General features: G+C 39.2%; 1 protein-coding gene across 2 annotated transcripts in view; it reads left to right on the top strand.

Moving 5' to 3' along the window:
* The window catches only part of gol (goliath), a 281563-nt gene extending 273826 nt beyond the window's left edge, over positions 1-7737 (top strand). For both annotated transcript variants that reach the window (XM_065234620.1, XM_065234621.1), the window contains exons 8-10: positions 6325-6474; positions 6547-6798; positions 6861-7737. In XM_065234620.1, coding sequence (XP_065090692.1) covers positions 6325-6474; positions 6547-6798; positions 6861-7436 — 978 coding nt within the window. In that variant the 3' untranslated portion in view covers positions 7437-7737. The remainder of the gene's footprint in view (positions 1-6324; positions 6475-6546; positions 6799-6860) is intronic.
* The last annotated feature ends 6087 nt before the right edge of the window (positions 7738-13824 follow it).

Here is a 13824-nt window from a genome sequence, read left to right as displayed (position 1 = left end):
AAAAGCCATTCCAATCGAGCAGAAGACCTGTCAAGTGGATAAGATGTCGCCTCTTTATAAATTCAGGCTCTTTAATGGAAATGATGTGAAAATGATAATGACGTTTTTCTAGCTGTCGAATCGTATGGAATATTTTTTAGTACATCATCACTTTTGTGGTTTTGGATTTCAAACCTGCACTGGTGCAGTTTCGCGTAGATTCATCAAGGTTTGGAGATCTTGTAACCGTTTGTTACAAAACATGTTAGATTTTTAATTTGTGCATAGTTGTTAAATGTACCGTCACGTCTCTTAAAGTTATTTGGTGTTGGATTAGTAGGGTTAGTAATCGTTGTAAAAAAATGTTAATTTGTTAGTAGGATTAATTGTTTTTAAATTTGAAAATTGTATAAAACCGTACAACAGTACAGTGGGTATGAGTATTCTACCAGTGGGTACAACAACATTCGGGCTAAACTATGAATTCAAAATGGGTGGAAAATAACGTCTCACGAGAAGAGCAATGGGATGGGAAAAGCGCGAAGGAAAACCGCCATTCCGCAATCAGTATCTGGCGTTCGTGTGCTTCGGATCGTTAAAACCAAGTGTCCTTAAAGTAATAAAAGTGAGTGGTGAATCACGGGAATACCTATCTGTTCAATCAGGACCTTTTTGTGGTACCATTCGGTACAGCGCCATTTTGTGAACCAACCGACTAAGTCGGTCTGGAAGCACACGAGTCGGATTATTGGTCCTTAGTGGCTATTAATCCTAACAGTAAAGGACATCATTTCGATTTGGCATTGCAAGGTCAAAATCGCCGCATTTCTCGGGCCAAGGCACCACCACCAGACCAACGCAAAAGAGGACCCCTCTCAGCAGAGTCACTCCGGCCTTGCCTGGACTCTGGTGATTCTCGTCAACGAAGGTAGACGCCAGGAGACCGCAGATCGCCATCAAGTTAAGTCGATTTGTTGTTCCAACATCACCACCCTGTCAGGCTTGATTCGCCCGACGTCAAGCTCGTCGTACGTAGGATCATCGGCGAGCGCTCGCACATCGGCAGAGTAGTCTTCGGCGGAGCAGAATCAACGGCAGCAGTTCAGTACCGGTACGTCAAACCCCCATAGTAAAAACCCACTGTACACCCATAAAATTCAATAGAACTACTATTAGAAATCCAATCCACACCTGCTATAGCTTTTATTAATAAATAATTAGTATACACCCTTTGATTACTGTGTCACTTAAACTTTCCATAGCTTTTAGTCAGGTGATAGTACTGCACATTAGGATCGCGAAGCCCCTCCAGATTACCCAGTAGTAAGCCGACCTTGAGACACAGCTCGAGAGGTTTCTTGCTACTGAGCGTTTTTACCGGGATACAGACAGTAGAGCTACAATCTAGCTCTCACGTATGGGTTGGTAGAGGGAAAAAGGTAAACATTGCAGGAGAGGATGACCACAACGTCATAGCAGTTGAAAGCAAATTTGTGAAATATGAACTACAGCAAATTCTACACTAAAAAAATTCCACACATTTTTATTGGCGAATTTCCATGTAAAACTCCACATGATTTTCATTTGACCACACATAAACAGAATCCACTCAGAAGTACACATGAAATTTAAGTGTCAAATGAATAGTATGTGTGGTCATATATATCATTTGTTGATCACATTGCAAAAACTCATGTGTGGGACACATAAAAACAATCTTTGAAATTTTCTTAGTGTAGATATGTTTGCATGATGATTGCGCTTGCTTGTACGCACAAAAAACTAAAATGGTATTAATAAAAATAAAGCATTTTTAAATTAAAAGTTTCCCAAAACTCATAGTTTCATTTACGAAAACATTCAAAATTAAATTATATTTTTTTAATTGAAAGTGTTTCTTTCACTTTCGATTCGTAAATTTAAAAGTGTTTCTTTTAAATGAAAAGTTGTACAACTATCAAAATACCGATGTTTTTACTGGCAGCACGGAACCCTCTTTTGCCGATTTTTCCTATAAAATAAATCAAGTTGAATAATCTCAATAGCATTATGGCAGTGGAGAATCTTTGTGTCCAGATGATTGGGAATTCGATGTAAGTATTGAAAATGAACAATTGAAGAAGATAAGCTATCACACCCGTCCATCATTCCAGTGGCTTCGATTACCGGCAATATGCGCTGAATGCAGGAGCAAACTTCCGGAGCAAGAGATGATATTCCCACGCCCGTAAATAACTCACCATCCTCACAAAGATAAATACAGTCACAAATAGGTAAGTGGCGGCCGTCCACTGACCGGCAAAGAATGCTTCTATACAAATCCATTTTCAGTTACCCGTTTGAGCGGCCGTCATTACTCACTGGATACCTTATCACCTTAGCCTTGATGGCAAAAAAAAAAAAAAACAGCAACGCTATGAATTTTTCAATGCAAGAAAGCATCGTTGGCACTAATCTTTACATTGGTATGTGCTTTCTTATCTCACTTCGACAATAAATATCATAACTAACTTTCATTTCATTCCGGTAAATCATACACCAGCGGACAGGTGATTATTGGTGATCCTCTGGCATTCACATCGAAGATGATCCCCTGCCGGTATCACGGATGTTATGTACCTACCACTTCATCGACTACGATTATGTTGTGCAATATACAAAATTACGGAAGTAGGGTGATGGTAACCACGGGAAACAAGGAGATTTCTGTAGAATTGTCACACAAAATGCTTCGATCTTTCACGTCGAGGTAACGAGAAAGGAAAATTCCGCTGGCGAATGGTACACGAGAAAAGTGAGCTCCGATTTGGAATGAACGATTTGTCCTCGGAAACTGCGAGATTATCCGTGAATGATGTCCCTGGAAGTCGATTTCTTGGGGTGTTGCTTCCCCTGTTTGGAGCAGAGAACTACTGTAAGAATCTGGTCACAGGAGAAGACGGCACCATTGTTCCACACGCTTTTGCCAAACGAATATTACCTCCGGGCGAAAGAGGTCGACTTCGAACTAAATTCCAGGATTATTCCGTTGCAACGTTAAACGGTGAACTGCGTGCAACTTGACTGCTTTTTTTTCATTTTCAGTTTGATCATTACAGTAAAAAATATAATAATTATATTAAACATATATTCGAACCTTTGTATTAAAAAATAGACACTTTAAATTTAATATTTTCTTAGAATTTAAAATAAAACTACGATGTTGTTTTGAAAATATTAATTTTGAATTTAAAATAATCCGCTTTCAATTTCTACACTGCCCCGTTTTTCATCTGACTGTTACTACAATTTATTTTGAAAGTTTCAGCTTTTAAAAGAAAGGGCGCGGGCAACTTTTGAATTGACAGTTGGCAGACTTTCGATTCGAAAGCTATCCGCTTTCTACCAAAAAGAACCAAACTTTCAATTCTACCAATGTTATTTTTAATTTTATCAATGATTATTTTTTTGTGTGTATGTTTTTGTAAAGTATCCAGGAAATATCAGCAGGTGTTTTGTATTTTTTATAGTTACTTCCTACTTGCACACGGGCAAAAACTCACCAGTAGACTGCTTTTTCATGGTATACAGTATGCTAATAAAATAATCAATACACTATCTCAACATTCAGTGGAAAAACATTCATAAATTTTGGCTTCACACAGAAATTCTATAATTCATATTCAATTTCCAATGCAAACGCTGATTGAAACAAACGTTATGACGTAGCTACGAGCGTGTTTGAGCGTACGAAAGAAGCAAATCGTGCGCAGCCGACTGAAAGCCGAGTGAAAAACAAACTGCACCAATACGTACAGGCGAACAATTCCACACCTTGTATAGACCAGGTTCACGATGGAAAATGAACAGGTGGGCAGGAACTCACAGTCTCCCAGTGTTGGTGAGTTCTTTGCCGTTAATGTTCACGAAAAGTTCACTATTTTGCTATACAGAAATTCAAAACAAAAATTTTATCTGCGGATTTGAACAGTTTTTGACCTGTTTCATACTACCGGAAGGTGTATGCTGGTCACAAATGCCGTGCCAAACTGATTTCCTACTCAATTAATCAATCTTTGATGTGAAATTCGCTAATAAACACGAGGCGCATTTCGTATAGCAAACATGCCATAACAAAATGGGCATGGTTCATTTAAGTAAACAAACTAACACTTCTTCCGACTGTTACACCTATGTATTAGCCGTCTCGGACCAGGTTGACATTATACTTTGCCTCCGCTTATCTACGGAATCTATAGTATCTATAATCAAAACAACCAAAAACCTTCTGGGAAGTAAAGCCAAGTATACAGATCGAAGCGAAACGAAAATTGAAAATTGAAAAATCATGAAATTTAGCTATAGCAAAAATGGTTGTTTCCAGTTTCCTTTTATCGCAGTTTACAGTTCATGTGAAACGAAATCGATCAGTACACGGCGAATGAGAACGACCCTAATTTGAATTTAGTTCACTCATAATCGCCAAAAGTGCAGGAACTTAGCGATGAGTAAATTTGTCTCATGGTTTCCTGTGGAAAACCTAAAATCTGCCGTAAAATGAGGAAATTGACGAAAATTTTATTCAGTCTCGGAGTAGTACCAATCGACTAAGTGAATCCAATCTTTACTTTTCTCAAATTCAGGAATTTTTCCCAGGAAAACCTGGGAAAACATGAGACAAATTTTACTCATCGCTGCCCTAATAAAAAATTAACATAAACGAATGATAACCCAAATCATTGAACTATTCCATAAATTGTTTGGATGATACCCAGAACACGACGTTAAGCAAATTAACCATACAATTTTTATTAGGGTGAGTTCCTGCACTTTTGTCGATTATGAGTGAACTAAACTCAAATTTCGGTCGTTCTCATTCGTCGTGTAGTTTGCACCTCCGGTGAAGTGATAATCTGACAGATACGCTCTTTCTCGAAACGTCAACTTTTCGCTTAGCTGCTGCTCTGTTGGCTAGCGCTGCATGCGCGAAAAATCTGCCGTAAAATGAGGAAATTGACGAAAATTTTATTCAGTCTCGGAGTAGTACCAATCGACTAAGTGAATCCAATCTTTACTTTTCTCAAATTCAGGAATTTTTCCCAGGAAAACCTGGGAAAACATGAGACAAATTTTACTCATCGCTGCCCTAATAAAAAAATTAACATAAACGAATGATAACCCAAATCATTGAACTATTCCATAAATTGTTTGGATGATACCCAGAACACGACGTTAAGCAAATTAACCATACAATTTTTATTAGGGTGAGTTCCTGCACTTTTGTCGATTATGAGTGAACTAAACTCAAATTTCGGTCGTTCTCATTCGTCGTGTAGTTTGCACCTCCGGTGAAGTGATAATCTGACAGATACGCTCTTTCTCGAAACGTCAACTTTTCGCTTAGCTGCTGCTCTGTTGGCTAGCGCTGCATGCGCGAAAAAAAAAACGTGAGTGAAAAAGATACGATCCACAAAATTAGATTTCGCTGGATCGTATCTGTTTACAGTTCAAAGTCAAGTGAATAATTTGCCAATTCAGTTTCAACATTTCAAAAGGTCGTAATTGCTTTTGTAAACAATGGCTTTAGCTGTTGCGAAATCGACAGCTAAAGAATATTAAAAGCTCACCCTTCTAAATCAACAATGCTAGCTGGTAGAGGAAAAATTCATCTACCTGGTAGTGTTATTAATTTTCATGAGTGAGGTTATATTCGCGAGGAAACGTCATTGTTTATGAGACGTTTCTGGTTCAACTCATGAATAAACTTTGACAGGAGGCGGTTACCTAAAGGCTGTGAGAAGCAATATCAATATCATCAAATTCTGGCAGGCAAACCAGCTCCTGTCATTTCATAACATGGATTATGAAATGTATTACCCCATATTTTGAAATGTTGGCACTGAATTGCGTTTTTCACGCAGGTGAAAAATGTAGTATTTTGTAGGAGGTTTTCGCTTCGCTTCCAGGGTCAAGTGATCCAAAATCCTCTTCAACTAAAAAAAAATGCAACCTGACGGGGTCTACGTTATTATCTTCGTCTGTTGCTTTGCCAGAAATAGCGCACGAATTAATGAGAAAGAATCCAGCCTATTTATAGAATTTGGTATATTATCAGCATAGAGACATTCTTAAATCCCACATTCCGTAAAGTTTACATTTCGAAACTAATTTTCGTAATTTAATACTCAGCGAGTCGATCTAGTGGAATAACTTTTAAACTTTTAACTCAATCGCTTATCACTAACATCTTCCTACGCAAAAACATGTGTCTTTCTCACCGAAGATGTCCATTTGTACAAAATTCCTGTTTTCGTATTCCTATTTTTTACCTGCCAAATGATAATGAAAATCCTTTCTTGTCCCCAGTTCACCGGTAGCCAGGAGAGCATCCTTCAGCTCGATCTGGACATGGAAGAAGGTGACCTCATTGACGACCACAGCAGCACCGACGGTGGCTACCAGCGTCGACACAGCGTTAGCCCACTGCCGCAGATCAGGGCATCCAACGAGAACCGGGTATGGACTGTCCCATTCTATGACCCACGAAGCTGAAACACGTGGTAATGTCTCAATTTGTAAAACTTTCAGCTTTCTCGAAGCTCATCGGAGTCGGATTCAGACAACGAGCAGCAACCATCCTCCAGCCGGCACCATTCCAACAGACAATCGGTGGGACGCGCTAGCGTCACATCCGGAGTGGTAACCTCCACCGGTTGCACCGCTTCGGATCGGAATCGCGATGAGGACAACAATATCTGCGTCGGATGTCTGGCTGCAGCGCTGAACAAGAAGAAACACAATTTGGAGAATACCTTCTCGCCGGACGATGCCGATAGTGACGTAGGATTGGTTAATTGTCTGGCTATCTATTTCAAAAAATCTAATGTCTTACATAATTTTAGAATTTTTCCGCCGGACCGAACGGTTCCTCGAGTCTTCCTGCTACCCTAAAAAAATACAAAGGCAACCACTCGACTGGCTCGTGCCGTGGTATGAATCCTCCGGATCACTACCACCAGCACATTCCCCACCAGCAGCAGTCTCAGTCGAAGCTTCCGTTCAAGTTCTACAAGACCGATCACAGTCAGGTGCGCAAGGTGCGCACCCCGCTGAAGAATCTGATCTCCCAATCGGTGTCGGCACCGTGTGACGATGGTTCGCTGAGTAATATCAACCTGGGCTCGGAGGAGCACGCCTGTTCGGATGCCCCGGCAGCTTCGGTCAAACTGCCGGCCCGCCGTTGCTCGCTGTCCCGAACATCTTCCAGTGGTTCGGAGTCGCGGAATTTCGCTCCTCATCATCATCATAATCACCAGCACCTTCACCACCACCATCATCACCATCATCACGAACCCGCGAATTGCGGTGATCCGGAGCCCGATGACGACGGTTCGGACGAAACCGAACCGAACAGTGACAACGACCTGATCGCCAACAAGAGCAGGGACGGAAACGATGGTGAGTGCAAGAAGAAGTGATAACAGTGATATTAGAATGTATGCTTTGAATTGCGTCGGGGAAAACCGAACCAATTTTATTTTTTTTTCAGTGTATCTCAAGACTCTAGCTCCTTATTTTTTTTCTTGGATATTGCTCCGATTTAAATAGAAGAGAACAGTTGCGAAACATTTTTCCAGAGTAGAATCTAGATAATACTAAACATGTGCGTGATATAAATGTACTTTCACTCTCTATCTTCCGAAACAAACGAGCAGGTGAAGGATTCAGACGATGTAAAAGTACGGATTTTTTCAAGTGTAGTGTGTTGTTACAACTTAAGTTTCGTGTGTTTTTTTTTGACGATCCTTCCACACTTTCCGCTCAAAACATTGAGGCAATACTACTATAATCCCTATAGAACAAAATTTCTGAAAAAAGTTATTAGAATTGCTATAGGAAAATTGTCAAAGCGAACACTACTTACTAGTACTGTAGAACAATAGGCCATACAATTTAACCCCTCTGATAGGAAAAAAACGAAAGAAGCTTAATGATATTTAATATGAATATTAGGACAAACTCAGAACTAATCCTAAACAGAAAGTAGAGTAATGTTTAAAAACCTTCACCTAGAAAATTGCGCCATTCGGAAAGTGAGCAGAGTTAATGTTTTTGCCTTTCTCGTATTTTTTTCTTCTTTGATTCGGAGAATGTGACAAACCAAAAGCCTAGTATATAATCGAGAAGCGGTAGAGTTTTATTGCAATAAAATGATAGATTAACATACATTATATTTGACTGCACTATATAGATGGTTCCATTGGCGATGTTGGATCAGAGAAGCTGTTGCCGCAATGGTTCCGATTTAAGAGTTACATCAAAGTAAGTGGTCAGACGGGGTTTTTCAAATTAGAACCAGGAATAAGATATAGAGAGAGAGCGAGAGAGAGAGAGAGAGAGAGAGAGAGAGAGAGAGAGAGAGAGAGAGAGAGAGAGAGAGAGTATGAGACGCTTGTGGGGTTGTTTTAACAAATGAAAGGTTATTATTATTTTTATTTAAATAGGAATGAACAGCTCATGCTCAAATACTCATGAAATGATATTGCGTTGAAGTACCATATTTGACGCACTTTTGCACTATGCCCGCACATAGGCATTTAAGGCGCCAAAAATTTATTTTAAGTCTGGTTTTCTTGAAGCTTTCAGGGAATGAACTAATACATAAGGATTATGTTTCAGCATAATTACTTTATTCCATTTCCTTTCCATCGCTGAAAGCTCGCACCTTTTCCTTAAGACCTCTCATTACATTTTGTGCAATGGTGGAGCCGACCTTTTTAGTCACTTTCATCCATTCTTTCTTCAACTCCAACTCGTTCCTTGGACGATTTTCGAACTTTGGTCTTCATTATGGCCCAAAATCTTTCCACCGGACGAATCTCTGGTGAATTTGGGGGGTTGGCGGTTTTTTTTATTCAAAAACAACGTTATTGTCTCTGTACCAATCCAACGTCGATCGCGCGTAATGGCATGATGCCAGGTCCGGCCAAAATAATTTCTCACCTCCGTGGGACCGCAGGAAGGGCAACAGACGCTTCTGGAGGCACTCGGTGCGGTAAATTTCGCTGTTTTTTTCTCTATTCGGGACCTAACACTACTGCGACCAGTAAATTGATCTATTGTAGTATATCCCGTGTCCTTAGTTTAGTGCAGGTTGTATTACTCCATCACTATTGAGAAATGATTGTGTATTCGGTTTTCATACAATTGTCATTCTTGCCTTCATCGCAAGGAATCGATTCTAATTGAAAGGTCCCGCTATTTATACCCTTCGGAGTGTTGGAATACCCTCCAAAGGCACGCCCCTTTGTCAATCAAAACTGGATTCCTTAGCAACAAGAACATACAATGACACCAATAATGACCATGCATCAGTACCCTAGTCTTAACCACTTCAAACTAGGGAACAACGAATAGAAGATTAGGAATCACATAGATGAAGACTAACTAACTCAGTTTTCCCTTGTTTCGGTCCAGGCAACCGAGGACTTATCATTATCAACCAGGCATAAAAAGTAACAAGGACTACTGATTACTGAAAAATCCTGTTCCCCTAGTTTGAAGTAGTCAGGACTAGAAATCGGTGGTAGATCTTACATCGCGTAACGTACCACAAAAAGGTGATCTACCCACGTTACGGGGCTGTTGATGGTACCCATTGTAGTGTACGGTTTACTCAGTTTACCGCATTGGCATATGGCCTGCCAGAGCAAGTATTTTTTGGCAAATTTGTCCACTTTATTCTTCCTTATGTCTTCCGGAACATCAAACCGTGATTTGGCAACGTAGAACTCCAGCCTCGGTATCTGCTTTGCGTCTGCCTTGATGTAGGTTTCGTCATCCATAACCACACACATCGGTTTCGTTAACCAGTCTCGATACAGCTTCCTTGCGCGGGATTTGACCGCCGTGTTTTGTTGATCACGTCGATTCGGTGCCTTCCGGACCTGGAATACACGAAGCCCAGCTCGTTTCATGGTTTGCTGAACGAACCAGGCGGAACACTTTGCCTTTAGAGCCGCGTCGCGAATCGAAAGGTTCGGTTGAAATAATCTAACACCTTCCGGGCCTTCACAGGGTCAGCTGTCTTCGATTTTCTTCCACTTCCAGTCCACCGCTCGGTCGTCTGGGACTCCTTAAACGATTTTACCATCCGAGACACAGTTGTATGGGTGATTCCCAGTTGTCTTCCGATCCATCTCATGGTCGCAGTCGGATTTTCCATGACGGCGCGCAAAATTCTCCGGCGATTTTCTTCTTGTTTCGATGACATCTCAATAACCACTGAACCGATTGTTATGAAATTTTGCACATGTAAACAATTCACTCCAAACTAGTTATACCCCGATTTTCATCAATTTTTACCCACGGATAAAAAACTTACACACGGATACAAATAGTGCCATTTTTTCGAGTACAAGCCTTATTTCACGGAATAGTTCCCAATAATCAAGCACTCTACTTTTTGTTTTCTAGGTCAGTGCCAGGCCAAATCTACAAAACGATATGCGTCTATTCCCGGTACGAATGTCCAAGATCAATAAAATGTTGGATTTTTATTCTCAGTTCAATCCATCATCCATCAAACAATTCATAGATTTCGGGAAGTTTTTATGTGCCAAAAGTGTTATCAATTGAATTGCGTTTTACAATGGAAATGAGAGCTTTAGCTTTTGAATAATACAGATAAGAATATATATTAAAATGAATTAAAACATTAATCACCTTCCTGTGGTCATATCTCATAAGCTCAACCTCAATCCATTTTGTATAGCTGTCCACAAGATAAACCTTTTTCTAAAAAAAAAAAAAAAAAAATCAGCGTGAATTCTGCTGAAAGCTTTATTTGTAGGAATATATGAAGATTAAGGAGGTTTCCTGGAAATAGTTGTTGTTTCATGGCAAATTCTGCAAGATCTAACAAAATCCTCTATGTACAAACCAGTATACGGTCCTCCTGGCTAGCTGCTTAATTTTATACATACCCGAGTGATTTCGATGAAGTAGTTTCAACACGTTCCTTTTCTTAGATTCCGGTATGATCACTCTGTCCTGGAAAAGAATACATCCTTCCACTTCTTCCAGATCCTGATAATGAGAATAAACGTCCGTAAAACGTTTTTCCAATCGTTCCGGTCAGCCTTTCTTCAGGAAATTTATAACTTTTACCAAAAAGTCGTCATGTTTGGTTTCTTGTGCGATTTGTTTCTAGTCGATTGGAAATTTGTCTGTGAAATTCAAACTCTTTACATACGCTCTATCCAACTCTCTGGGTACTTCCTGGGTGAGAGGAAAACGCGAACAAAAATCTGCATTGCCCATTCAAGATGATGGTCTATATATTATTTCGTATTCGTAAATGGAAAGCTCGAAAACGTAGCGCCTCGTGACTGATATCGAATTCCTACCTGGGTGGTCCGTAAAAATGGTAAATTTCCTCCTATACAGGTATTTGACTACTGCAAGCGACTCCAAATGAAGAATTGGGAGCTTCATTAAGAGAAAAAGACGTAAAGCAAATAGACTTTTCTTCATCTGTAGAACAAAGGGTAATAAATTTGTTTTCGTCTTCTTTTTGAAATATTCTTCAATCATCATCATTGGTTTACACATACATTCTCATATTATTAATACAAAAATTTAACACTTGTATTTCATGATTTTAGAACGAAAACTTCCTGGGTAAAACATATTCATTGTATTTACTTACTTGTGTTCTTCGAAGCTTAGCACAATAACACACAATCGAATACACAAAATCCAAAAAAACTGCTTCTCAAAACTCTTGGTGAACAAAATTGAACACCAAGAAAACCACTTCACCTTTACTGCTTTGCCGACAATCGTAAAAGTATCATTGAAAAAGCGTTGCCAGATGTATTGCCTCTAGCAATGGATTTAAGTTGATTAAAACAAGCAATTCCGGAGTGATTTGAGATTTGAGCGTAATTGCATTTGTAAACAAACACGTCAATCGGCGATTTCTCGCGAATGAAAGCTCAATTTCGAAAACTAATAACACTATGGCATAACTTGCTTACGAGATTGAGCTTTTATTCACGAGAAATCGGTGATTGACGTGTTTGTTTACAAAAGCAATTACGCCCAAATCTCAAATCACTCCGGAATTGTGAAGTTTGACTCATTAATATAGATGAGTGGATGTATTTAATGGTGAATACATATCAGAAACTGGTTAAATAAAACAACAACGACCATTCTAGGCATTTTACCGGTCCAATTTAAAAAGTCACAGAAGATTGAATTCAACACTAACAGTATTGATGGCAGCAGTGCATGTAGCCTGTGTCGTATTATATTTGCTTTCCCGCTCAGGAGTGTAAACAAACTTGCATATAGCGCCCATTACACATGTCAATATATTGACAAACATCGTATTGTCAATCATCCTTAAGCGAACCCCACACGGTAAGAAATATTGTCAATACTTACAAGTATTGACAATAATATTGATGATGTGAATACAGAAATATTGTCAATACCGATGTATTGACGTCAATATAAAATGTATTGACAATACGATTATTGTCAATAAAAGCCATCGTGTACGGTCCACATTACAATATTATCAATACATAACGTATTGACAACATTAATGACAATTCGCTAAAGCGCTCGTTACACAGGTCAATATATTGACAGTAAATTGACATACTGACAATATTATTGAGAAGGTAATATTGATGACGTTGGATTGATGACGAGTATTGTTGAACAACTGATTTTCATTTCACTTTGTCAATATTCTTCCCCTACCCAAGAGGAGGGAGAACGTACGTCATTTATATCGACTGACTCACAAAGTACCCTCGCGCATGCAGTGAGGCATGCAGTGTTGCCATTTGTTTAAATTTTCGTGTGTGATATGCAATCGATTTCAAACTAAATAAAAATGTATCTTTTTACAGTCACCAATCACTCAGGCATCGTTTATATGGATGTACATTTTCTACATGTCCTGTGTGATCATTAATACAGTTTATATCACATATCACATTAGTTGACTTTAATAATCATCAAAAGTAATTTTCCAGAAAGTATAAGAAGATTTTCATCATGATAAAACTAAGCATTATGGAGGTTATTGTTATTCCGAGAGTCGAAGTGACTTTTGTCTCTAGTGAAGTAAGAAAAGTCACGTCGTGGTAACGAGACTCTCCATTTGATTTGCATAGAGAGTCACGACACCACGACGTGACTTTTCTCACTTCACTAGTGACAAAAATCACTTCGACTCTCGGAATAACCCCCTATATGTATGGGTAACATTAGGTAAACATTATTGTTCTAACGAAACAGGAGAGTTCAGTGATATCAAAAATAAAATTGGATGCTATAATTAATCACCTAATTCTTACATCATTCTGAGAACTTAAGAGTAGGCCTGGAATAGATCATAGTTTAACACTATTTATTCCAAAAATCCTGAAAATTAATTTGAAATGAGCAAGTATAAGTAAATGTTGGGTGAAAGTTGGTTTTTATGTATATCCAATAAACCAGGACTCCGCTGTTTGGTAATTTTTGAACTACGGAACTGTTCGGTAAAAGTTTACAAATCAGTGAAAAATTAAAAAAACCCGGCAAAATCCGAGGGGACGACTCTATCTACGATGCAGGAAAGATTGTGTTTTGCTGTGGCTAGCTGCGTGCACGCAGAGTAGATAGAAAGAAGATTGACGATGATTCTGAAGATTTCCTGCAAAAAGATGATGCGCGATGCAAGTAGATGCGAGAAATGAAAGAAAATATTTCGAAGATTGATTCGCTAGTTGGAGATTTGTTAAGCATCTAAACTTGAGATTTAGATGTGTCGTCCCCCTCGGCAAAATCTACCGAATTCAG

This window comes from Ochlerotatus camptorhynchus, unplaced genomic scaffold (genome assembly GCF_037179485.1).
Source record: "Ochlerotatus camptorhynchus isolate MF236.1 unplaced genomic scaffold, CSIRO-AGI_Acam_v1.1 ptg000434l, whole genome shotgun sequence".
In the NCBI taxonomy this organism is placed as follows: Eukaryota; Metazoa; Arthropoda; class Insecta; order Diptera; family Culicidae; genus Ochlerotatus; species Ochlerotatus camptorhynchus.
This window is presented reverse-complemented; position numbering and strand designations above follow the sequence as displayed.